This window comes from Musca domestica, unplaced genomic scaffold, assembly GCF_030504385.1.
Source record: "Musca domestica strain aabys unplaced genomic scaffold, Musca_domestica.polishedcontigs.V.1.1 48, whole genome shotgun sequence".
Lineage (NCBI taxonomy): Eukaryota > Metazoa > Arthropoda > Insecta > Diptera > Muscidae > Musca > Musca domestica.
This window is the reverse complement of record NW_026712340.1, coordinates 1550686-1577184: the sequence shown is the minus strand read 5'-3', so window position 1 is coordinate 1577184 and position 26499 is coordinate 1550686. Positions and strand designations below refer to the sequence as shown.

Sequence of the window (26499 nt, the reverse complement as noted above, 5' to 3'; positions counted from 1 at the left end):
AAACACCCCGAAGCTTTATTATTTTTCGCCATTTTAATTTAAATAAAAAAACGTCAAAATTCATCAAATAGTATTAACTAGTACTACTTTACTAGTTCTGGAACAAAGAATATGTTTTTATTGGCGAAAACTACGATTGTATCATATTATAAAAAATATTATAAAAATTGCTTTGGTCCAGAACCTCAATTTTATTTATTCTGACGGAAACAAATTACAAAGAAAACATGAACAATTAGAATGAACCTTTTTCATACGTTTAATGTAAACATAACCTAATCAATGTTTGACACTTTGGCTGCGTTCATGTTAAACAACCGGCAAAGAAATTTCGCAAACCAATCGATTAGGCCGATAGTCGATTTTTATATCCCTGTGCGGGTGATGATTTCTTATTGGGTTTTTCTTCATTCCTCTGAATAATAGTTTATGTAATTTTCTTTTCCTTTAAATTGGCAAATAAAAATATTAAAATAAAATGTCTGTTGCCGAACTGTGAATATTACGGATGAGCAAACCTTTACAGGCCTAGTTCATAGCAAATAAAAATAAGCCGCATCAGAAATAGTTGTAAGTAGTCTGTAAAAGTGTATCGATTTGGTCCCGTAGTTGGGCTGACATATGAAATAGGAACGAACGGCAGAACAAAGACCAAACCAACAAAAACAAGACGTGAATATTGTGGATGATTAAATAGTGTGTGACGCCAGTGTGTGGTGTTTGATAGTGTTGCGTGCTAAAGTTTTGCAATTGACAAGTATAACTTACCAACGGACATACAGATCGACCCCCATGTGGTAAAAAAATTGTCTATTTATAAAATAAAAAGTGAATTATGTGATAGAAGATACAAAGAAATTATGATAATAAGCTTAAAGAGACAAATCAATTTGCCAGTGGTAATATAAATAGCATGCGGACGTGTGAGATAATTGTTTTAGAATTTTTATATAAATACACATGTTGTAATTGGATTTTTTGTTTGTTTTTTTCTCTTCCACTCCCCATTGTCTAGATAATCCAATAGAACAAAAACCACAACAACAACAACATAAATCATAATGGTCTCCTCCTCAACCTTAGTCGGCACATCACAACGAAAAAATGTACGCATATTATTGGTTGGCGATCCTGGAGTTGGCAAAACATCCCTTATCCTTTCGTTAGTGAGTGAAGAATTTCCCGAAGATGTTCCACCCAAAGCGGAAGAGATTACCATACCGGCAAATGTTACACCCGAACAGGTGCCCACCAACATTGTCGACTATTCGCGTAAGTATGAGGAAAAAATAAAGAGTGTTCTACACTATGTAAAACCAGTTTCAATTTTATGTTGAAATTGTGTTTTCAAATCAGGCCATGATAACAAATAAAATTGAAGTGTTTACTTATGCTATCAGTGAATGTTTAAGCCTCTTAGAAAAATTAATTGTCAGTGAGAATGTTGTTTTTATCTAACTGTCTTATATCACAATGTAGAACATCTCAGCATGACTTGAAAAATAATCATTTATAACTGTTGTTATTAACTTGTCTTCTTTCGTTTTTTTCTGATTATAGATATTGAACAGTCCGATGAAACTCTAAATGAAGAAATCTTAAAATCCCATGTCGTTTGCATTGTCTATGCCGTGGATGATGATGACACCCTTGATCGTATTACTTCCCATTGGCTGCCATTGATACGTAAGGCCGTTGGTGAAGATCAGCCCAAGAAACCAGTTGTTTTGGTTGGCAACAAAGTGGATCTGATTGAATACTCCACCATTAATGTATGTCAAATCTAAATAACAATTGGATCTTTGGTAATAATTATTGGTTGTGTTTCTTTCAGAGTGTTCTCAGTATAATGGAAGAATTTCCCGAAGTTGAAAGCTGTGTAGAATGTTCTGCCAAAACCTTACACAATATATCGGAAATGTTTTACTATGCACAAAAAGCTGTATTGCATCCAACATCACCATTGTATATTATGGATGAGCAAGACGTAAGCGTAAACTATTAATTATGAAGTGCTTTTGATCTCACAGAGCCCCATATTTACAGCTTACTCCTGCTTGCAAGAAATCTCTAGTTCGCATATTCAAAATATGTGATATTGATGGCGATAATCTTCTTAATGACTATGAGTTGAATTTGTTTCAAAGACGGTGCTTTAATACTCCACTCCAACCACAGATTCTAGACGAAGTGAAATCAGTTATACAAAAGAATATACCCGATGGAATCTACAACGATTCGGTAACATTAAAAGGATTTCTATTTCTTCATTGTCTTTTCATACAACGGGGTCGCAATGAAACCACTTGGGCTGTACTTCGTCGCTTTGGCTACAATGAACAACTGGAAATGAGCAAAGACTATTTGAAACCGGCACTGAAAATACCACCCGGCAGCAGTACTGAACTATCGCACAGGGGCCAGCAATTCTTAACGGCATTATTTGAACGTTATGACAAAGATTGTGATGGTGCTCTCTCACCGGAAGAACATAAAATGTTATTTAGTACATGTCCTCAGGCTCCATGGTCATATTCAACAGATATACGTAAATCGTGTACGGTAAATGAAAAAGGCTGGGTCACATTAAATGGTTGGATTAGTCGCTGGGCTTTAATGACCCTAATAGATGTTAACAAAACCATGGAATATTTGGCTTATATGGGTTTTAATGTTCACGAAAATGATACACAATTGGCAGCTATACACGTGACGCGTGAACGGCGAATTGATTTGGCCAAACGCCAGAGCAGTCGTTCAGTGTATATGTGTCATGTTATTGGACCAAAGGGATCAGGGAAAACCGGCATGTGTCGGGGTTTTCTACTCAATGATGATACCAAATCATTGATTGGCAAAGAGTTTAGAACGAATGTTACACATTGTATTAATACTGTACAGGTAAGTTTTCTCAATTTCATTTTGTAACATGATATTAATTTTTTCTTGTGTGTGTGCTTTGTAGGTTTACGGCCAGGAGAAACACTTAATTTTACGTGACATTGATGTCAAACATGCCCTCGACCCTCTACAACCCCAAGAAATCAATTGTGATGTGGCCTGTCTAGTATATGACTCCTCAAATCCTCGTTCATTTGAATATATTGCACGCATTTATATAAAATACTATGCTGAAAGTAAAATTCCAGTTATGATAGTTGGAACCAAATGTGATTTGGATGAACGTCGCCAAGACTATCTGTTGCAGCCAGATGAATTTTGTCAAAAATATAAACTATTGCCACCGCATCGTTTCAGCCTGAAGAATAACAAAAAGGAATTATATGTAAAACTGGCTACCATGGCGGCATTTCCGTAAGTATTTGTATAAATATCATCTTTTTGAGCAGGAAAATTGGCCATTTGTTGAATGTCTGTGAAAACATTGCCATTTCATAATTTGTTCCCCAGTTTGTTGAAAAACGAAACCCGGTTTCGTGTTGTTCAAAGTTATTGTCATTTGAAATGTTGGCTAAAAGATTAATAATTGGAATGAAGAAACACTAACAAAGCCTAAATTCCATTGGTTATGAATGCTCTAGATTCTTTATCTTTTTTTTAATTGATTGTAACTTGGACCTGTACGACACATTGTAACACAATTAAGTTTGCCTTCTTTTTCTTTTTGATATAACCGAAACGAATATATGCTTAATTTGTAATATGCGATAGTAATATCTGCTAGTTTTTTTTCGCAAATTAATGGCTTCATGTTTGAATAGAATTAGATTTGCATTTGAAAATAGATTTATTTTGTATTTCTCTATAGCCAAAGAATGCTTTCATCCATCCATCATGTGATGTAGTGTGACTCACCTAGAAGAGACATTGAACAGCATCTGAAAGAAACCACAATTCAAATAGTTTGTGAGACAATGGAAAATATATGCATATAGTCTTATGGGTTGGCAAAAAGAAATTATATATAAAACATAGTCGTTTTTGATGTTAATTGGAATAATCTTTTCCATTCCAATTAGAATGGATATTTACAGTTCTAATAAATTCGATTATTTTGAATTTATCAACTTGGACCAGTTCTGTAACAACAAATTATTTTAGGTTTAACTAGAAACGAGAATTAGGTTGCTCTCATTCCACGGCATTCAAGACAATATTCGAAATGATACTAATTTATCAACATGGATCAGTTGTGTCAAAAATTCAGCGATTCAAATTTAGATTTAAGCCATTTTCAAAGTCAGAATATGCACTCCAATGCCGTGGTTATTTGCTACGATTCAGATTAAGATACAAATCATTGCGATATCTAATCTTAACCGCTCTGAAGTCGCATTACCCATTCAATGACGATCATAGTTGGCATGATTTACCTCACGCAAATTCTCAATATACAGGGTGAGATAAAAAAATTGCAACAAAGTCAAACGTCATAATTTTTACTCTTTTTTTTAATTTTATTGAATGAAAGCAAAAATGTCGGAAATAGCATCAATTTTTAGAATAAGTTTAGATTTGTTCGAATTAGTCACCTTTGGCACGAAATATGGCCTTCAACCGTCACACGCTGCCCGAATGTTGTTCTGCGGTATTTGGGTTCATTCCCGGCGAAGTGCTTGCTTGAGGTGATCGACACTTTGGTATTTTTAGTGCCAACCTTGCTTTCCGAAATACTCTAGACACACAATGATATTCGGCATTTATTCTGATGCCACGGTCGATTAATACGAGAGCGACGGCAGTTATGGCGACGGTAGTTATGACAATCACCAAGTGCTTGCACTTTTTGGAATTTCAATGGCTTTATCCCGATCTCATTTTTCAATATTTGTCGATTCGATTGTCAGTTCACCACTTTCGATGCAACTCTTTAGCTCTTTTCAGTCTATTTTTTTTGTTGTGGTATAAGTTCTTGCACTTTTTGGAATTTCAATGGATTTACCTCGAGCTCATTTTTCAATATTTGCTGAATGGAATATTGCGATATGTTCAGCTCACGAGCCACTCGGCCACTGCGAGCGACGCGGGTTCCGAACAAGTCGCTTCTTTACTTTTCGAACCATTTCTGTTGATGGCTACGGTTACGCTACCAGTATCACGGTAACGAGCAATGGTACGAGACACAAAAGATTTATTCACATTTAAATGTTCGAGTGCTCTAACGGTAGCCACTTGTGGTTTTCCAGCCAAATATAAAGAAATCACACTATCACGCTTGAATTTCATCAGGAATAACTTCTTTTCTGTAAAATTCTCAGCAAAATGCTTTTGTAGGGTTGTAAACAATATAATCAGATGTCACTGGAATATTTGTAACAGCTGTCGGACGAGTGACTTAGGAATGACAGCAGTCTGAAGTTGGTTGTAGTTTTTCATCTTGCTTTGTAGATCCATACCAAAATGTCAAGAATATATTCAGGGGTTTTAAACACACAATAATGAGGATAAAATATACATTTTTCATGGTACAATGAGGAGGTAGAAAAGCTTCGTAAAACTACAGAAATACAACCCTGAGGCAGGCTATGCACGTTTCCTGTCAGACTATTTCAAAATTATATACAACAAGTTGTTTTACTTTTTTTCATATTTTCCTCATTTTTAAAGAGTTAAATAGCGCGAAAAATCTATGAAATGTCTGGATTTTCGCTCAAATATATGATCCAAATTTTTCAATCTTTCAATTTCATGGCTAAACTGGTTAATAGCTTTAATGCGCGAGCCGCAATCTACGTGTCTTGCAACCATTGGTTTTAAAAATATTTTTATTTCTCATAATTTTCAAACAATAAATTCATACACAAAATTGGCAGAAGTCGGGCATACATAGCCTTACCTTTTTTTTGTACCATGCATTTTTTCACTTTGACAGCCCAACGAGTTTGCCTACTGTTTTCAATATTACACGATTAAAGCAAGTTTTTTATTTGTCAATCGATATACAAAATTTTGTTAATCATAGGATAACATTTGGAATGCATTGCAATACTTTTTATCTTTTCTTTTGTTACACATATATTTTTTAATAAATTATTTTCAATATTTCAAAGGGGTTTATAATCATAAATTCAAAACCTATTCAAAAAAATCAATATTTTTTTATTCAATAATAAATACAATTTTTTTCTAATTTAATTGCCCAGGTGAAACCGATTATAATCCACTTTAAAAAGAAAAACGAAATGATTATTGAAAACATAGTTTCAAATAATAACAATCTAGTAATAATTTATATTTTATTCTCTTTTTCAATTTTCCCCCTCTAAATTTATGTTGTTAATGGTGGTGTTTTGTGAAACAAAATGTCATAATAAAATGGATACTGGTGCATTCAAAAAACAAATCATATTTTTCAAATAATGATTGTCGTTTTTGTTTATGAAAACAAAACAAAAATCGGCGCGATTTATTGAAACTAAAAACAAAACAAAATCTTTATAAAATTCGTATATATAAAGACGCTTTCAAGCCGCATGGATATTATTTTACAAGCACAGGTTGGTACAGCTGTGGGAATCGGCGTAAGTTTAATTGATCTACTAATCTACCGTACTTTATTAATATGCAAATATCAATGTTTTCTTTTTTTCTATAAATATATGTAATAAACCTATTTGTTGTGTGTGTGTGCGCGAGTCTCTTAAAAGAACATTAATGCCACCAATCCACCCACCACCACTCATCCACACCAATTGCTAAGAGCGCAAATAAAACTGGCAAATACTTTGCAGTAGCACTTACTTACCTTTCGATCTACTTGCTATTTGCTTTTATAATTTACATCAATCACCAGTGTGCTAATAATTTTTTCGGTTTATTTTTCTTCTGTCGTATTTTTTTTGTTGTAAATAAATTAAATGTGTAACCACAATTTTTTATATTTTTTTCTACCTATTTGATTTTTTATTTAAACATGTATGTTGACAGAAATTCTTTAACTACACCACTTTGTTATATATCTTATAAGAATATGAGAAGCAAATATGAATTTAAGAGGTTACAAATTTATTACAGGGATTCAATTCTCGTTCTATGAAATATTTGAAAATAATACTTTTATAAAGGAAAACAATTAAAAAAAGCAGTTAAGTTCTGCCGGGCCGAAATTTTTATACCCTCCACCATTTGGGGGAAATTTGAACATTTTCAAAGAAAAAAAAAAGTAAAAAAGCTTTTAGTTTGGCCGGGTCGATCTTTGGAACGATTTTGTCAATTTTTTTTAAATAAATAAAATCCGTTAAAATTCTGTTAAAATCTTAAAAATACCGAATGTAGTCATTATATTGCGATCTATACGACGACGTGGACCTGCATTGTCATAAACCATTACAATATTCAAATGCGAAAAATACAAATATCAAAATATTGTGGGGGAGGGATGTACCGTTTTATGGGGGCATACGAAGGCGTGGACCTGCATAGACAATTTTCTGTCACAGGCTGCAGTACACATTACGAACTTCAAATACCAAATTTGAAACATTTCCGGTGAATAATGTCGCCAAAATCATCAAAATACAGAATATCGGGGGTAGCGTTATATGGGGGCTATACGAATACGTGAACCTGCACAGACAATTTTCTGTCATAGGCTGTAGTCGTCAATTACGAACTTCAAATACCAAATTTTGAAACAATTCCGATGAACAATGTCGCTTAAATAATCAAAGCACTGAATACCGAGAAGTACCGTTATATGGGGGCTATATGAAGACATGGACTTGCACAGACAAGCCATAGGCTGTAGTACCCATTACGAACTTCAAACACCAAATTTGAAACAATTCCGGTGAATAATGTCGATAATATCATCAAAATACCATATAAAGGGAGGTAGCGTTATATGGGGGATACGAAGACGTGAACCTGCACAGACAATATCCATTATGAACTTCAAATACCAAATTTGAAACAATTCCGGTGAATAATGTCGCTAAAATCAGCAAAATATGGAAAATAGGGAGGTACCATTATATGGGGGCTACACCAAACCGTGAACCTACATCACCCATTTTCAATACCAAAAACCCTGCAGACATAATACTTATTTGAGTAAAATTTTATCAACCTACTTCAGTTAGTTCGGAAGCTAGAGTGATTTACACAGACGGACGGACATCGCTAAATCGACATAGAATATTATGCTGATCAAGAATATACAGGGTGAGATAAAAAACAGCAAAGAAATCAAACGCCATAATTTTTACATTTTTTTAATTATATTAAATGAAAGCAAAGAATGTCGGAAATAGCATCAAATTTTAGAATAAGTTTAGATTTGTTCGAATTGGTCACCTTTGACACGCATTATGACCTTCAAACGGCCAATGAAACCGTCACACGCTTCCCGAATGTTGTTTTGCGGTATTTCGGCCCATTCCCGGGGAAGCGCTTGCTTGAGGTGATCGACACCATGGCTGGAAATGAAGCGAGAAACCTTATTTTGTAACCATTCTTGGGTGGCGCGTGCTGAGTGCGATGGTGCTGAGTCCTGTTGGAATGTCCAAGGTCTGCGGCCAAAATGTTTGCGTGCCCAAGGCTTTAATACACCCTATAATATTTTCGCGATAATATTCGGCATTTATTCTGATGCCGCGGTCGAGCGGAGAGCGACAATCGGATTTTATGGCGGCCCACAACATCACATCATGGCCGGCCGGAGTTCTGGTGGCCAACCGAAGGTGCACATTTTCAGCTGACCTCTTTGGCAAGTAAACGCGATCATTTTGTTTGTTTACAAACTGCTGGACAACGAATGTTTTCTCATCGGAGAAAACCAATTTCGGCAGTTTACCACTTTCGGTCAAGCGAAGCAACTCTTTTGATTTTTTGAGTCTATTTTCTTTCAGTTGCGGTGTAAGTTCTTGCACTTTTTGGAATTTCAATGGCTTTACCCCGAGCTCATTTTTCAATATATGCCGAATGGAATATAGCGATATGTTCAGCTCACGAGCTATTTTTCGGCCCGGCGACGCGGGTTTCGATCAAGTCATGTTAACATCGATAACATATATATCTTATTTGGATGAGACAAATAATATGTTTTTGTTATTCGAATAGGAAATGACATAAACAAAATAAAAATGTAAACAAATTGAATGTATACAAAAGAATTATCTTGAAAATAATTATAATTTTCATAACAAAGTGGTATAGATGGCATTAGAAATGGGCTTCGCCCAATGTTTAGTTTTTATTTTTTTCTTTTTATTTTAATTTAATAACATTATTTTTTTGTATTCTTTCCCTCATTTCCTAATTTTTCATATTGATTTTTTAAACATAAATATTTTTTATATGTTCTAATTTAGTTATTTGATAATGAAAATTAATACTTGTCTTTGTTTCTCCCCACCTTCAGCCATTTACGTCAATTCGGTCTCATGACTGAGGATCCCACATTATGGTGGAAAGCTGGTCTGGGTGTAGCTGCTGCCACAGTCTTGGGTTTTGTGGTCCTGAAGGCTGTACACGGTCTGACATCGCCAACACGTTAAAACACAAATCCAGTCAAAACGAACACAAGAGGAGCATTCTATTGTCTATTATCTTTAAGAAATCCTTTAAACTTAAATCCCTTGTGTTTGTTGCAAGTGTGTATATATTTAAAAAAAGCAAATATTGATATTTAAAATCTTAGAAACTGCAAAAGAAAACAAACCACATCAAATTTAGTTTTTAAACTCAAGGATCAAGCAATGGCTATTTTGCAAAAAAATAACACAAACATTAACGACGACGTTTCCATTTAAGCAGTGCGGAAATGGATGGATGGAAGAATGGATTGTTGCAATCCCTAAAGCCACTACCAATATTTTATTTTTAAAATAAAAACCCCAAAACAAAAAATTCACAAATAAAATGAGAGCAACATGAAAATCATTGCATACAAATCATATACATATATATATATTTTTATATTACAATAACAAACTCTACATAATTCTAAAACAAAGGAAATCTAAAACAAAAACCAAAACTCAAACATATTATGTTGTATATATAACTATACATAGATTATTTTGTGAAAACCACCTTGTAGCTTCCTTTCTAATATCAAAATTAGATGCATACTCCGTGTCATTCAGAAAATAAATATCCAAAAATGATTTAATATTTTTCTCTTTCAACTAACATTTCTCCCAACACATAGTGTTTTTATTTAAATTTCTCCCTTAACCCAAAAATTATATTTTTAATTTATGACACACAGTTTTTGGAAATTTTTTGTTGAATTTTATTCTATTTCTCTGAAAAAAATTACTCATCGCCGCCATTTAATTTATATGATATTTCTCTGGCAAAAATATTGTATAACTAATTTTAGAAAAGTACTAAAAAACAAATAACAATGAAACCATTTACAATACCAATGATGATAATGATGATGTAATTAGTTTTAAAATTATGTTTATTGTATAGATAATAAAAAAACACAAAATGAAAATATAAATTCTGAAAAAAATAATTATTTAAAGTGTTTTGTTTCATCGAAAAAATAGCTTAGAGTTATTTGGATAATTTATAATATGGTGGATAATATATTTTTGTTATTTGGATGATCTGGGTAATATATTTTCGTTATTTAGACAACGTGAATAATACATTTACAACGTTAGGATAACTTGGTTATTATATTTATGTAGTTTAGATAACGTGGATAACTTATTTAAGTTATTTAAATAACGTGGATAATTTATGTAGGTTATTTGGATACCATGGATAATGCATTTACGATATTTGGATAACTTGGAAACATATTTATGTTACTTTGAATAACGTGGATAATATATTTATGTGAATTCGATAATGTGGATAATTCATTTACGAAATTCGTAAAGCCTGCATAATGCATTTTCGGTATTTGGATAATGTGGATAATATATTTAAGTTATTCGGATAACGTGGATAATACATTTACGTTACTTGGATACTAAGGTTTAAGGTTTTATATATTACTAGCTGAATCCGGCGCGCTTGGCTACCCCCTTTGATTTTATATGCATTCAAAATTTTATATACGAATATGTGTTGGTTAAAAAATTATAAAACAAATTAAAAATTGAAAAATATAATACTTTTATGCTTAAATAAATGACCATGTGGAAATTCTGTTGCAATTAGTAATAATCGTATCCTCAATTAAAATTTTGTGTAGTTTTTTACTATTTTTTACTATTGCATTGCAAAGGCGTTGTGGGTCAATGCTTCTTAATAAATTCATATCCCAATCGGAACCGTTTTCAATATATTTGACAAAATTTACTTTTGCACCAAATTCCGTCACACCTTCCATATTTTATTGAAATTGGTGCGACAAATATGTGAAATCGGCAGAGAATACAAACGCCATAATTTTTACATTTTTTTTAAATTTTATTGAATGAAACGAAAAATATCGGAAATAACATCAAATTTTAGAATAAGTTTAGATTTGTTCGAATTGGTCACCTTTGGCACGAATTATGGTCATCAAACGGTCAATGAAACAGTCACACGTTGCCCGAATGTTGCTCTGCGGTATTTTGGCCCATTCCCTGTGAAGGAAGCGCTTGCTTGAGGTGGTCGACACAATAGTCCAACGGATTGGTATACTGAGATTTTGGTGGCCTGGAAATGAAGCGGGAAACCTCATTTTGTTGTTGTAGCAGTTTTACATGTTCCGTTGTTTTTTCCGACTAATCCGGTTCTTCCTCAATGTCCAGGTTTAGGAATTCTGCTACCTTTATGGGCTGTAGCCATAGATCCTCTGGACGGAGTTGGGTAGGTTTGGCTGGACAATTAAACAAGTGCAGCGTGTTGTGCGGGCCTGTATCGCACGCTGGGCAGGCGTTCCGCACATCCTCATCAATTCGTGCCCAATACGAATTAAGACGGCTGCACCATCCTGAACGTAGTTGGGCCAAAACTACCCTGATTTGCCTAGGCAGCCGACGTTCTTCAGCTGCAATGGATGGGGTGGACTCCGAGTATGGCATTCATACTGTAATTATTAACAACCTCTGCGACTGCATCAGTATGAATGCTATTCAGACCCGCTTGATAGACTTCATGATCTAGAGGCTCTCTCTTATATCACTGGACCTCTCTCTCTAGATCGTGCAGGTCCTTCCTGACACGCCTGGGTGGGGGAGTTCTATCCACCTTATGGTGGTTAGGGTGACTCCCACGATAACACCCAAGCAGGTACTGCAACGAAAGCATATGATTATGCTGACGTAATGGAAGAACCTTCGTCTCCTCATGTAAATGGTCCACAGGAGTCATGAGGAGGCACCCTGTTGCAGTTCTCAGGGCGGCATTCTGGCAGGTCTGAATATTTTTTTATTATTCATTTTGTAACCATTCTTGGGTGGCGAGTGCGATGGTGCTGAGTCCTGTTGGAATGTCCAAGGCCTGCGGCCAAAAACTTTGCGTGCTCAAGGCTTTAATACACCCTCCAGAATATTTTTATTCTGATCAATTTATTCTGATCGATTAATACGTGCGGAAGCGACGATCGGCTGTTATGGCGGCCCAAACCATCACCATGGCCGGCGCTTGAGTTCTCGTGGCCAACCGAAGGTGCCCATTTTGTAACATGACATGTAAACACGATAATTTAGTTTGTTTACAAACTGCTGGACCAAACCAATTTGGGCAGCAGTTCACCACTTTCGGCCAAGCGAAGCAACTCTTTAGCTCTTTTGAGTCTATTTTTTTCTGTTGCCGTGTAAGTTCTTGCACCCACTGGCTTTACCCCGAGCTCACTTTTCAATATTTGCCGAATGGAATATTGCGATATGTTCAGCTCACGAGCCATTTTTCGACCACTACGATGCGGGTTTCGATCAAGTCGCTTCTTTGTTTTTCGAACCATTTCTGCTGATGTTGCTATTTTCTTCCGTCCACTTCCTTGACGTCGGGCTACGCTACCAGTATCACGGTAACGAGCGATGGTACGAGACACAAAAGATTTATTCACATTTAAATGCTGGAGTGCTCTAACGATAGCCACTTGTGGCTTTCCAGCCAAATATAAAGAAATCACTCTATCACGCTTGAATTCCATCACGAATAACTTTTTGAATGGAAAATTCTCACCAAAATGCTTTTGTACACTTGTAAACAATATAATGAACTGTCACTGGAATAATTTTAACAGCTGTCGGACTTGTGGCTTAGAAATGACAGCAGTCTGATATTGGTTGCAGTTTTTTAATCTCACCCTCTAGAATTTTCATACAATTCTTTACAACACTTGTTTTCTGCCGATATTGGCTAAGAAATCCCTGAGGCATAGAATCGTCTTATTCGTAAAAGAAAATGCTAAGATGACAGTAAGAATAAATATTTTTGGAATATAAAGTATTTAAAAAAGGATTTGTTTTGGGCAAATCTTTTTTAAAAAAGGCACATTTTTTAAAAAGAAATGAGAAAAAAGAAAACTGAATAAATAGGAATTCAATGAGAGGACAATATGCCTAAAAAACGATGGTCGGTCTAAAAGTCCTAGAAAAATATTCTTTAAAAAATTTACAAATATTGGTCTAAAATCTTCTTATTGGTCTAAAAGTCCTAGAAAAATATTCCTTAAAAGAATCAGAGTTATTGGTCTAAAGTCCTCTTATTGGCAATATAAAAATCCAGAATTCTTGGTGCTATAAAAATCCACAACTATTGGTCCTATAATCCTATAACAGTCCTCGATTATTGGTCCTATAAAAATCCACGACTATTTGTCCTATAGTCCTATAAAAATCCACGGTTATTGGTCCTATTGTCCTATAAAAATCTACGATTATTGATCCAATAGTCCTTTAAAAATCCACGACTATTAGTCTTATAAAAATCATAAATATTCCTTTTAAAATCCACAAATATCCTCGAAAAATATTCCTTTTAATGTCCATAAATATCCTTGAAAAATATTCCATTTAAAATCCACAGAACAAGATTTCGATATGTCTGAAGAGAAAATAAAGACTAACAACACAATTTCTGTTTGTTTTGCAATATTCTAAATCACCTTTCAATGACCCCTCTTTGCTTGATTAACCACTATTTTTTTCTTCAAAAACTCATCCAAGATTTAATTTAATTAATCTTTTCTCTTAAGACATTTGTTTTCTTTTTTGTTTAATATAAAAGTAAGTATAACTTAAATGTTGTCGATTCACACAGAAAATAAAATTAAATTGAAAAAGGCAAAATACTTTATTTCTTAACTACGGCAGTGGTGGTTGTTGTAGCGGGCGCCATACAATTTCCATCGGGATATCGTTTTTGAAATTGTGTTATTAGCTCTGGATCAACTAGACGTATACCATCCAATTGATTGCCCAATGTAATCCAATTCGGCTGAACATTGTGGGGACGACCAAATAGTTCAATTTTACGTGAGCCGGGACTTAAACGTTCTATAATGCCATAGATTTCATCTGGCTTATGGGATGTGGCACGAACTTCGGCCACAATGACATCTAAAAGAAATAAACAAAAAACAAAAGTGGTGTATTTTTATTTAGAAACAAAGAGAAAAAAAGAGATTACCGCCATCTAAGCCACGATTAAGATTTTTGGGATTTCCTTTCATGCCCACAAGACAATGTTCCTTGCCATGATTGAGCCAATGTCCTGTACGGCCTGTCCTGATAATACGTTGCAATTGATTGGTTTTTACCCAAATTAATTCATCGACACGTTCGTAGCTTTAAAGAATTAATGAAGAAATTAAAAATGAAGGAAAAATTATTGGAAACTTGAAGCATTTATTCTACGAGCAGAATAGAATTTTCTCCCTTTTCAATCCAACTCACCCCCACAACATAAGACACTCTCGTCCCAGTTCCATTGCACGTCCCGTGACCCAAAGGAATATAAGACCATCGTCCTGTAAAGCTGGTACGCCCAATTGTCTCATCTCGTCATCGGACATTGTACCTATAATATCGTAAAAAAGAATATATCATTATCTGAATATACGAAATTAAACCCAAACCCCTACCATATGGCAATTCCATGTGAATATCCCATGGTGGATCGGCCATGACGACAGCAAATTTACCCAATACTGTCATATCTAAATAACGTAAGTCACATTGAATCCACTGCGGTGGATACAGAGTAACATTCGGATCGACACTACGTTTAATACACCTATTAGTCTTGACATCTACCGGCTTGTTTGTGTTAATGTTCGGCAATGTATCCACTTCATAGTGTACATATTTGCACGTGGCCATGTGGAAGCAAGTGTTAAGGAAACTACAATCACCCAATGACTCATCGGTATGGGATTGTATGATTTTCTTGAAATGCAGTTTTGTACATTTGCTTGTCTCGCTGTTACACGCATCCTCTGTGTTATCGTCCTCGGCACTTTCTTCGTCTTCCCCTTCGTCTACGTCTGGATCTTTCGGATTGTCGGCAGTAATTTCACCATCTTCGGCACCAGAATCTTCAGATGCTTTTTCCGTTTTCATCGGTTCTTCGCCTTCTGTTTCGTTCGGTTTCAAACGTTTCGGGGCACTATCTTCACTGCCATTGGCTTCAGATGTATTATTTTCTGCCACAATTGCGGGCCGCTTTTGTTTGGCTAGTTTCAATTTTTGTTTTTGCAGCTGCTGTTCTCGTTTCTTTTTGGCCTCCAATTCAGCAGTGGCTTGTTGGGCTTTTAGGCATTCTATTTTGGTTCCATGTGGACAAAATTCCATGACTTGAGCACCACCATGAGATTTGAATTTTTCTGCAACCGAACGTTCTTTGGCGGTGGGTTTCGTCAGCAACTCAAGAATTTCCTCACCAACTTGTTTGCTCTGTTTTTCTCGTGTGGAAGGCATGGAAAGAAGGGACTAAGAGAAACATAATTTTATTATTAAGAGACAGAGATGATACTTGAACAAGCATTTACCATAATATCATCTGAATCAGCATTATTAGAGGTTTCCTTTCGTTCCGAACTTTCTTCACTGTCATCAGGCTTGTCATTGCTGATGCTATCTTCCAGCAGACCTTCTTCTTCGTCAACTGAAAAAAAAATATATATCACCATAATCTTCGATTCATGGAAACATGGAATACTCACACAATATCTTATATTTCCTCCTAATCTCTTCCGTTAAATCATAATTATCATTAATAAATGCCTTATAGATGTCCAATAAGACCTTTGTCTCCACGGAGATGACTTCACAACCCACCTCGCCACCAATGGTGACACGTTTAATGCATATTGCCCCCTGTTTTGCCATTTTATTGAGCACATAGTTTACACTGTCCTTTCCCACTGGCGTCTTTGTGATAGCCGCAACTTTTTGCAACAACTGCGTGGATATTATGGGCAAAATCAGTGTCTCAGAACTTAATATTTCCATCAGGGCCTGTTCAACTGCCGTATCGGATTCTAAAAGAAAATACATAAACACTTCTTACATTTATGTGAATGGAGTGTTTTTCTTACCATTTTCACTTTTCCCAACCAAAGAAACGCTTTTAACATCATCCTCATTGCTATCCTCCTGTTTTGTTAGCGGTGATCCGCCGGTAGATGCCAAAATGCCATGGCGTTCCTTTTTACGTTTCTCCAACTTCTCGCGTAAATTATTACGTTTATTTTTTAACGCCTTAATATCATCCCAAGCATCCGTCATTATATTTTTTATAATATTTTATATATTAGTTTTATTTTCCAGATCAACAAGACACCGCTTGTATTGCAGTCACCGCCGTACTATTGTTGTATTTTCTGTCAACGTATACGCGTATACGCATTTAATCTGTTAGGCCACTATCATTTGCAGCTGATTGGCTATTCACTGTGAATGGACTACCCCATGCAACTGTTGATACCTGACAATTGTTGATATTCTACGACTTTTTAATGTAAATCTTCTTGTTTTAACAATTTTTATATATATTATCTTCATAGAAATTATATTATATTTTTACTTAAGAAAAAAAAAAAATAAAACTCATGTAACTAAATATGTTAAAAAGTAACATTCCCATCCACGGCCAAACATATGTTTTAGACTTGAATGAAACTATTCCCCCTGTTTTCTTTCAATGAATTGCGTTATTGAACTATTCAGGAACGACACAATTCTTATCCTTCGTATCTCGTATCCTTCATTTAATTTAAATTATAGATCCTTAGAAAAACACACAACATTGTTAACACAATGTTTGGTTGGAACATCAAGGATTATGATATAAAACTAGAATTATCTCGCTGCTCCAATGGAGTTGTGTATATGGCAAAATATTTGCCCAATCAACAATATGTGACTGTGAAAAAATACCATTTGGATAGGAATGATAAACAGGTGACGGAGAGCATACAGGACGATATAATGGCCATGCGATTATTTAGTCATCCAAACCTGCACAAGTTCCACACAGCCTTTGTCAACGACAGCGACCTGTATGTGGTATCACCGCTAATGTGTTTCGGTAGCTGTCGTGATACGATAAGGAATATTTTTACCACAGGTATGTAGTAATACATTTTAACTGCAACTCACATTTGCTAATTGAAAATTTTGCTAGGTTTTCCCGAAATTTTCATTGCCCTAATAATGCGTGATGTTCTATCTGGCTTGGAGTATTTACATCGTCGCGGTTATGTCCATCGATCCATTCGTGCTAGTCACATACTTCTTAATCAAACCAAAGCAGTATTAACTGGATTCCGTGATTGTACTAGCTTTATATCGCATGGTGGAAGAGTCACAGTCCTGCACCAACTACCTCCCAATAGTATTCGTAGCTTAAATTGGTTAGCCCCAGAGGTTTTGGAACAAAATCTTATTGGCTATACGGAGAAATCGGACATTTATTCTATTGGTATAACATGCTGCGAACTGGCTAATGGTGTGGAGCCATTTGCCGACTCGCCACCCACTTTTATGTTTACGGAAAAAATACGCGGTAATGTTCCTACGTTATTAGATCGTTCCACTTGCCCCGGTGTAGATGAAATGATTGGTGAGTGGTATTTTAAAATGTTTGTTTTGAACTGAAGTAACCGTCTTGAACCTCCATATTTCTATAGGGAAATTTTCCACAAAATATTCTCCATATTTCTTTAGGAAAATATTCAACGAAAATTACTCGATATTTCCGTGGGGAAATTTTCGAAAAAAAATCTTCCATAGAAAAATTTTCGTTGAAAATTCTCCTTCATTTCCATAGAAAGATTTTCGTCAAAAATTCTCCCACATTTCCCTAGAAAGATTTTCGTCGAAAATTCTCCTACATTTTCCTAGAAAAATTTTCGTCATAAATTCGCCTTCATTTCCATGAAAAATTTTCGTCGAAAATTCTCCTATATTTCCGTGGAAAATTTTTCGTCGAAAATTCTCCTATATTTCCATAGAACAATTTTCGTCGAAAATTCTACTACATTTCCATAGAACAGTTTTCGTCGAAAATTCTCCTACATTTCCATAGAACAATTTTCGTCGAAAATTCTCCTACATTTCGATAGGAAAATTTGTCGCCGAAAATTCTCCTACATTTCCATAGGAAAATTTTCATCGAAAATTCTCCTACATTTCCATAGGAAAATTTTCATCGAAAATTCTCCTACATTTCCATAGGAAATTTTTCATCGAAAATTCTCCTACATTTCCATAGGAAAATTTTCATCGAAAATTCTCCTACATTTCCATAGAAAAATTACATTTCCATAGGAAAATTTTTCGTCGAAAATTCACGTACATTTCCATAGGAAAATTTTTCGTCGAAAATTCTCCCACATTTCCATAGGAAAATTTTTTGTCGAAAATTCTCCCACATTTCCATAGGAAAATTTTCGTCGAAAAATTACGTACATTTCCATAGAAAAATTTTCATTGATAATTCACGTATATTTTTCCATAGAAAATCCTCCAGCATCTCCATAGGGAAATTTTAATCGAAAATTCGAAATTTTGTTTAATTTTTCTTGTCTCCTAGAAATTATTGCCACTGCCAACAAAACCGATACCACAGTAGCTGCCGAAACCCAACAAATCTATTTACAACGAATGTTCAGCGATGAATTCCACCAATTTACAGAGATTTGCATGGAAAAGAAGCCAGCAAATCGTTGGCCTGCCCTCAAACTCTTGTCCCACTCCTTTTTCAAACAATGCCGTCACAGCAGTATTTTGGATGTAACACAGCGTTTCGGAATGCAAGTATCCGATTATGAGGAACTCAGAGGTATTTGCAATAAAATCAGCTCAACTCAATTTGTTATTAATTTTAATAATTTATTTTTCATTTTTTTTAAAAAAACAGATGAAAGTTTGCAGTTAAACAAGGAATTAAATGACTTAAATTTAAATGACAATAATACTTGGGATTGGGAATTTGATTGAAATAAATGTTGAACAAAAAATTGTAGCTGGAAAAATGGATGTTAGTCTTAAAAGGAAACTCGCCGTGGATATGTAATAGCCACAGAGGAGTTGCAAAAGAAGAAAAAAAAAAAAACATATTTATGGCATTGTTGTTGTCTTATGACATCAATGAGGTCGAACGACGAAATATATGTATGATGCTCTAGACTTTATGTGTATAAAAAAATTAAATTGTAAGTAAATGTTTTAATTGTTAGTGGTTGTTAGGCAAATTGAAAATTAAAAGAAGCAACGTTTAATTAGCACTGTATATTTTCTTTTAAATAAGCTTATAACGAAACAATACACAAAATAATTGAAGACCAAGATTATTTAATTTAGAAATTTTTTGTTTTTCTTTTTTTACGTTTTGTTTAAATGCAATTTTGTTATTAATAAACTAGATGCAATTGAATACTTTTTTTAAAGATACTTTTTGAGTTTAAACAATTGTGTTTTTTAATTTAAGAGGTTATGAAAATTTGCTGGAATAACTCAATTAAAATTAATAAGTTATAAAAAACAACAACTACATTTATGTATAAAAAATTGGTATGTTGTGGGGTTTTGTTGTTGTTGTTGTGGTTGTTATTAAAGTACATAGGTGATATAGTGTATCTATTTTTTTTTTGGCAGCCATGCTCCCACTTTCCATGTCTTTTTTTATGCTTAACCATTCATGACCAGACGCACAAATTCTTCATAGTTAACATTGCCTTGAGAGTCTTCTTGGTTAGCCAACAGCTGTTCTACTTCTTCATCGGTCAATTTCTCACCCAATGTTGTAAGTAAATGTCTCAACTCAGCACAGGATATGAAACCACTGGCATCTTTGTCGAAATGACGCAAACCCTCAATGAAATCATCGGCTGTGTCGCCAGAACGGGCCTTTGAAATGGCCTGGTAAATGGGTAGGAATACTTCAAAGGAAATTCGTTCGTCCGGTTTCAGTTGATGTGTGCATTTCTTGACATCCGATTCAGTGGGGTTTTGACCCAAGGCACGCAAACATTCACCCACCTGGCTGACATGGATTTTGCCATCACCGCGATTATCGAACAAGTTGAAGGCTTCTTGGAATTCTGAAAATAACACAGAGAACAATTAATTAAATAAAAGTCCATTATGCAGCCGAAAATGTATGTCTTGTTGCTCCCTCCTCTCTTTACCTTCAACAGTGGTAAAGGTATATTTAACAACAGGCTCATAAAGATACATTATTTTTTTTTCTTTAAATTAAATATTTAAATAATACTCTTCAATAGATGTTTTCGTTTTCAACCTTCTTTTCTAAAGCTATACTGCGCTCTTTGTAACTGTTTAATAATTTAATAACAACTAAATAGCTTGTTTGTGGCTGTGGCATAGCTTGTCTGTCTAGCCAAAAGCCACAAACAAATTGCAAAGAAAAAAAACTTGAGGCAAGTTTGACGTTTTTCACCTTCCCCTTGACTGGCCTTTTTCCTCCCCTGTGACTTTGTGGTTTTTCACAAAGCTCATTTGTGTGTTTTTTTATCTTTTTTGATTGAACACGTATTGTGTTTTCGTTTGTTTCACATATCGGCTAATACCAAATTTGTCGTAATGGCTTGTTTTTTTTTTTTTTTGATTTTTTTTCTCTAATGAAGCTTAAATTATTTGTTTTGTGGCGTAGTTTGGAAAATTAATAAGAAAAGAAAATCCCCACATAAAAAAAAATTTCGATGAATTGTTTTCTATATTCCCTAACATAGAAAAATCTTCGGCGAAATTTGGGCTATATACCCATATACTGGGTGAGATGAAAAAACTGGAACCAATTTCAGACTGCTGTCATTTTAAAGCCACAAGTCCGACAGCTGTTAAAATTATTTCAGTGACAGCTCATTATATTGTTACAGGGGTACAAAAGCATTTTGGTGAGAATTTTCCTAAAAAAAGTTATTCGTGATGAAATTCAAGCGTGATAGTGTGATTTCTTTATATTTGGCTGGAAAACAACAAGTGGCTATCGTTAGAGCACTCCAGCATTTAAATGTGAATAGATCGTTCGTGTCTCGTAGCATCGATCGTTACCGTGATACTGGTGCGTAGCCCGACGTCAAAGAAGTGGACGGAAGAAAACAGCAACATCAGCAGAAATGGTTCGAAAAGTAAAGAAGCGACTTGATCGAAATCCGCGCCACAGTGGCCGAAAAATGGCTTGTGAACTTAACATATCGCAATATTCCATTCGGCAAATATTGGAAAATGAGCTCGGGGTAAAGCCATTGAAATTCCAAAGCCATTGAAATTCAAGAACTTTTAACGCAAAAGAAAGAAAATAGACACAAAAGAGCTAAAGAGTTGGTTCACTTGGCCGAAAGTTGCCGAATTTGGTTTTCTCGGATGAGCAAACATTCGTTGTCCAGCAGTTTGTCAACAAACAAAATGATCGTGTTTACTGGCCAAAGAGGTCAGCTGAAAATGTTCACCTTCGGTTGGCCACCAGAACTCAAGCGCCGGCCATGGCGATGGTGTGAGCCGCATTAACAGACGATGATCGCTCTCAGGTAGTATAAATCTACCGTCGTATCAGAATAAATGCCGAATATTATCGTGAAAATATTCTGGAGGGTGTATTAAAGACCAACAGGACTCAACACCATCGCACTCAGCACGCGCCACCCCAGAATTGTTACAAAATGAGGTTCCTTGCTTAATTTCCAGCGCACAATGGCCACCAAAATCTCCGGATACCAATCCGTTGGACTATTGTGTCTCGAGTATTTTGGAAAGCAAGGTTGGTACTATAAAATATCAAAGTGTCGAGCAAGCGCTTTGCCGGGAATGGGCCAAAATACCGCAGAGCAACATTCGGGCAGCGTGTGACGGTTTCATTGACCGTTTGAACGCCATTATTCGTGCCAAAGGTGACCAATTCGTACAAATCTAAACTTATTCTAAAAGTTGATGCTGTCATTTTTTTTTATCTCACCCTGTATGTGAATGGATTGAACACCTATCTCGCGGAGCTTGCCGTCTACTTTCACGCAAAAAATATGAGCACATCCGCCACTAAATCAACGACCATACTCTTTACCACATGGTCTGCAGAGATGGATACAGAGCTGAATGTGCAGGTTGATGGAAAACTAATTATGGAATTTACCACGTCTCTGTGTATCTCACGATCGACACAAAATGATTTATGGTGTGTATTTTTTGTTTGTTTAACATTCACATGGAGTTTTTTTTTTACCCAAAAAATCTAGGTTGTTATACCATTTATGGTGCATTTGAGAAAAAATATTGAGAAAACTTTATAATTTTGGCATTGAGTTCTTTGGCGTTGATTTTCAAGTAGCAGTAGATTTTTTAATTTTAGTGTCAATTTTCGGGTGAAAAAGATTGTTCAACAGGGAGAGTTACTTAGGAATTAAAGGCTGTGCCATAAGCTCTTTTAACATGGTTCGAATAAGCATTGTTATGGGGAGAAAGTTCTAAAACAAATTTTTTCCAGACATGGTTGGTTTGGTTCGGATGTGCATCTAAACGAAAGAATAAAGTTGTTGAGGATGGGAGAGATAAAGAAGTAAAGCAAGATTTTATAGAGAGAAGTACAGTTAGCAGGGTGGTCTGCCTAGCCAGGGATTCTTTTTGGTAATCTTGTACATGTTGGGATATATGGGAACGATAGAGTCTCGAACTCTTTTTCATCTTCACATAGTCTACAGTAGTTAAGAACACTGTTCTCCCATCTTGAGGTGAGATATCTGATATTGCAATGGTCAGTGAGTGTGCCTCCCACGATCCTTAGATTAAACCTAGTAATTTATAGAAGGGAGTTTGTTTTCTTCTCGAGATTGTCGGTCAGATGACCTTAGATGCTCTACCCTACCGCTCTCTAAGTACCAGGGCATAGTTAATTTTTTGAAGTGCCTAAATCAAGAGAATACATATATTTTGAAATCTACAGAGCTGGCGCAAAGTTAAAAAGTACTTTCAAATTTATTAACAAATTTTAATTTAAAAAAACCCGCACTGCAAAAATATCAGCTAATCAAAGTTGTGAAACTGTGACGAGATTTTTGCAAATATCAACTTATCGCATTGATAAGATAGAACAGTATAGAATTTCCTATTTTAAGTACGTACCTAGTCATTTCGTAATAAAAACTATGACATTAGGCCATGATTGGTTCGGATAAATCTAGGACTTATATTAACGATATATATATATAAATAGAATTCTGGAATTTTTTTAAAAGAAGCAATGTCAGCAGCATGGATTCATTATAGGAATCTTCAATTCATTTCTTACCCCTCTGTAAAACCACTGAACCCCTACTATTCTGCTACCGATTTCTAGTTTACTGTGTCCCTTCAGATTGTGAATTCGAGCAAGTTTTCTATTCAAAATATTTCCAATGCAAAACATATCTTCAAATACTACTATGAAATCATTCATTCAAACGTAAATTGTAATACTCAATCTCAACCGCAACGTATAGCCGCCAATCAATGGATAAATACAATATGGGTTTTATCCATTCATAACATGTAATACAAATACCCACAAACCATTTCAATAATATATTAAATACTATCATGGGCATATCTATACGTGATTCACAACAAATACCACCAAAAACCAATGAATGCCTTATCAAGCAAAGTACAATTGGCTTTGACAATAAAAAAAATTAAGATTAAAACGTTTATAATTTATTAATAGTTTATGATATGATGGCAATTGTGCATGTGTTTGTTTAATAGAAATTGAAGGAGTGCAAAACAGAAACCCAGAATAGAATAAAATCTAAAATCTTTTAGAAACAGAGCTCTTAATAAAATTGCGTAATGTATTAGCAATTGGTTTGTGACAAATTTAAAAAAAATAATAAAGAAAATCGAGATAAAAATATATTGGCTTGAGTTACACAAAATGCAATAAGAGATAAAACAAGACCCAAACGATCAACAGGCAGGCAAAGTTGTCAGGGGGTTTAGAGAGGAAAACACCAAACGATTGATTGTAAACATTACCTTATAAGGTAAATTGTGTTGAAACCAGCACGAATAAGGCAATTTTTCCAAGCCATATAAAGTAAATTTGAAAAACGCATTTATTTTCCACATGCAATAAATTCACGGAAAAATCATATAAATTCAAAGTTTTCAATTTGCAATGAAAACATTTGACAAATGTTTATCGCTTGGAAAAGATCGTAACAAATAAATCTCAATTTCAAGTTACATTCAAGTGACAAGTCAACACGTAAAGAAGCAACAAATCAAGTGTTACTGTTGTTATTGATGATGACTAAAGCATAAAACAATAATAATAATGCCCTCAATACCCAACACTTGGGCACAATTGAACTTTTTTCTGTTTTTGTATTTTGTGGACAAAGAGATAGATGAGCTGGCACAAAGACACCAGCTTTGTTGTTTTACATACGGGAAAGTTAAGAAAAAAAATTCAAGAGACAGTAGTGATTTGTTTACTTTGGGTATTCTTTTGAAACATGACTCACCCCCACAAAAATCAACGACAAAAACCTAACTGCCGACTCCCAAATAAATTTATAATGCATGCCAAAGTAAAGAAAGATAGCACAAGAACTCGTTTACGTCAACTCCCCAACAACACTAAACCACACACATCATATTGTTAAGAACACTTCTTTATACAAAAGACGGCACGGTAGCTCCTCCTTGTTCTTTCCAATTGATTTTTCTTCAAACTCATTCATGTTTTTTCAACATTTTTCATTACTCACCAGCTAATTGATCTTCTGAATAGTTGGCCTGCAATAGATTAGGATATTATTTATTAGTTGTTGTTTTATTTTTATTGTTATATATATTTTGTTACCATTTTTATATTCTTTGAAAAATACTTTTACAACAAATTGGGTTTCACTTGCAAAAAAAACTATGGAATGTGTCAGGTCCAGAGGTGGAAGCGAGTCGTGAATGAAGGCGGCATACATCAGAGTCACTGGGTGTACTGACGGCGTTAGATAATAACATATTAAAGCAGAGTACACACTAGAGAACAGGTTTGGAAGTTATGTGACAAATACAGGGTGCATCAATATTACATAAATTGATATTGTATGACTTTGAGGCTATATTTCATGGTAGAAGAATATAGGTAGACGCATCGACGCAGCTGCTGGGACAATGAACTGTCAAACCAATTTTAGAATTTAAAATGCTGAATGAAAAATTAATTAAATTTGTAAAAATTGTTGAACAATGCATATTAAAATAAGTTCAGAATGACGTCGTATAAGAAAACATATAAAAATCTACTTATATTTTAAAAGAAATTTAAAAATTTTTGACATATCAATGCTCCCAAGCGTTGATGCATCTACCTGTATTTTTCTACCATACTATATTTTTATAATATATTTAATAGCTTTTTTTTTAATAATAGAAATATTTTTAGGTCAATTGATAGGATATTTCCTATTTATATCCCATTCTTTTGGTATTTGAAGCAGTATACAAACTATTATAAATGGGTAACGAAGGTTACACTCATGATAAGAAGTGTACGCGACCTCTTTCCTGGCGACTGCAACATAAATATTGACGTCAAAGACCGTGAATGCAATTATTCTGGCAATGATCGTTGTCCTTTAATTTAATCGAACAAAAGTGTAAAGGGTGACCTTTCTCTTTTTAGGCGTTAAATTTTAACCATGATAAAATTTCAAAAAAAAAAACTGTCTATCTCTGTATTTTCTGTAATTTACCTTGTCAAATTTAATTGAATAAAAAAAGGTCCCATCTCTGATTTCTGTGTATACAAAGGATTTATAAATATGAATTTTGACAATGAGATGTTGTCAAATGTGTAAATTTGAAAACATTATCAAATTAATATGGGAACCTTTTGTCTTTGCCGTGAAATTTGATAAGGTACAGGGTGAGATGAAAAATCTGCAAACAATTTTTGACTGCTGTCATTTCCAAGCCACTGGTCCGACAACTGTTAAAATTATGCCAATGACAGCTCATTATATTGTTTAGACGCGTATTTTGATGAGTGAATTTTCCAGAAAATGTTATTCGTGGAATAGAATTCAAGCGTGATAGTGCGATTTCTTTAAATTTGGCTGGAAAACCATAATTGGCTATGGTTAGAGCGCTCCAGCATTTAAATGTGAATAAATCTTTTGTGTCTACTATCATC

At 34.7% G+C, this 26499-nt stretch overlaps 4 protein-coding genes across 11 annotated transcripts; 2 read left to right on the top strand and 2 right to left on the bottom strand.

Moving 5' to 3' along the window:
* Nucleotides 1–352: 352 nt before the first annotated feature.
* On the top strand, nucleotides 353–10116 carry LOC101894135 (mitochondrial Rho GTPase). 7 transcript variants are annotated; one of them, XM_059127827.1, is made up of 8 exons: nucleotides 353–570; nucleotides 1028–1272; nucleotides 1561–1772; nucleotides 1835–1987; nucleotides 2047–2901; nucleotides 2966–3315; nucleotides 6420–6482; nucleotides 9323–10116. In XM_059127827.1, the coding sequence occupies exons 2-8, from the start codon at nucleotides 1062–1064 to the stop codon at nucleotides 9456–9458; spliced, it is 1980 nt and encodes a 659-aa protein (XP_058983810.1). In that variant the 5' UTR covers nucleotides 353–570; nucleotides 1028–1061; the 3' UTR covers nucleotides 9459–10116. The 7 variants fall into 7 exon arrangements, with proteins under 7 accessions (XP_058983810.1, XP_005176026.1, XP_019894355.1 ...); XM_005175969.4 differs by having other exon boundaries at nucleotides 1016–1272; XM_020038796.2 differs by lacking the exon at nucleotides 9323–10116 and adding an exon at nucleotides 6609–6784 and having other exon boundaries at nucleotides 1016–1272.
* A 3915-nt stretch (nucleotides 10117–14031) lies between these two features.
* On the bottom strand, nucleotides 14032–16688 carry LOC101898583 (N6-adenosine-methyltransferase MT-A70-like protein). Its single transcript, XM_005175997.4, has 7 exons — nucleotides 16403–16688; nucleotides 16028–16345; nucleotides 15854–15969; nucleotides 14948–15794; nucleotides 14760–14883; nucleotides 14494–14651; nucleotides 14032–14423 (listed from the first exon to the last, which is right to left on the bottom strand). Exons 1-7 carry the CDS (start codon nucleotides 16590–16592, stop codon nucleotides 14158–14160), a joined length of 2019 nt encoding a protein of 672 aa, XP_005176054.1. The 5' UTR covers nucleotides 16593–16688; the 3' UTR covers nucleotides 14032–14157.
* A 321-nt stretch (nucleotides 16689–17009) lies between these two features.
* Nucleotides 17010–19588, top strand: LOC101893675 (putative serine/threonine-protein kinase STE20-like). Its single transcript, XM_005175966.4, has 4 exons — nucleotides 17010–17433; nucleotides 17491–17928; nucleotides 18901–19149; nucleotides 19228–19588. Exons 1-4 carry the CDS (start codon nucleotides 17124–17126, stop codon nucleotides 19305–19307), a joined length of 1077 nt encoding a protein of 358 aa, XP_005176023.1. The 5' UTR covers nucleotides 17010–17123; the 3' UTR covers nucleotides 19308–19588.
* On the bottom strand, nucleotides 19221–25304 carry LOC101893841 (myosin-2 essential light chain). 2 transcript variants are annotated; one of them, XM_005175968.4, is made up of 3 exons: nucleotides 25168–25304; nucleotides 25073–25100; nucleotides 19221–20410 (listed from the first exon to the last, which is right to left on the bottom strand). In XM_005175968.4, exons 1-3 carry the CDS (start codon nucleotides 25168–25170, stop codon nucleotides 19998–20000), a joined length of 444 nt encoding a protein of 147 aa, XP_005176025.1. In that variant the 5' UTR covers nucleotides 25171–25304; the 3' UTR covers nucleotides 19221–19997. The 2 variants fall into 2 exon arrangements, with proteins under 2 accessions (XP_005176025.1, XP_005176024.1); XM_005175967.4 differs by lacking the exons at nucleotides 25073–25100; nucleotides 25168–25304 and adding an exon at nucleotides 20498–20645.
* Between the last annotated feature and the right edge of the window lie 1195 nt (nucleotides 25305–26499).

Bases quoted from the DNA above. Each gene is read 5' to 3' on its own strand.
- LOC101894135 (XM_059127827.1), top strand. From the start codon at position 1,062: ATGGTCTCCTCCTCAACCTTAGTCGGCACATCACAACGAAAAAATGTA. The intron at 1,988-2,046 runs GTAAGCGTAAAC...CCATATTTACAG, and splicing joins ATATTATGGATGAGCAAGAC to CTTACTCCTGCTTGCAAGAA. The intron at 6,483-9,322 runs GTAAGTTTAATT...CCCCACCTTCAG, and splicing joins GTACAGCTGTGGGAATCGGC to CCATTTACGTCAATTCGGTC.
- LOC101898583 (XM_005175997.4), bottom strand. From the start codon at position 16,592: ATGACGGATGCTTGGGATGATATTAAGGCGTTAAAAAATAAACGTAAT. The intron at 16,346-16,402 runs GTAAGAAAAACA...ATTTTCTTTTAG, and splicing joins GGTTGGGAAAAGTGAAAATG to AATCCGATACGGCAGTTGAA. The intron at 14,424-14,493 runs GTAATCTCTTTT...TATTTCTTTTAG, and splicing joins TAATCGTGGCTTAGATGGCG to ATGTCATTGTGGCCGAAGTT.
- LOC101893675 (XM_005175966.4), top strand. From the start codon at position 17,124: ATGTTTGGTTGGAACATCAAGGATTATGATATAAAACTAGAATTATCT. The intron at 17,434-17,490 runs GTATGTAGTAAT...AAATTTTGCTAG, and splicing joins AAGGAATATTTTTACCACAG to GTTTTCCCGAAATTTTCATT. The intron at 19,150-19,227 runs GTATTTGCAATA...TTAAAAAAACAG, and splicing joins CGATTATGAGGAACTCAGAG to ATGAAAGTTTGCAGTTAAAC.
- LOC101893841 (XM_005175967.4), bottom strand. From the start codon at position 20,546: ATGTATCTTTATGAGCCTGTTGTTAAATATACCTTTACCACTGTTGAA. The intron at 20,411-20,497 runs GTAAAGAGAGGA...TGTTATTTTCAG, and splicing joins TACCTTTACCACTGTTGAAG to AATTCCAAGAAGCCTTCAAC.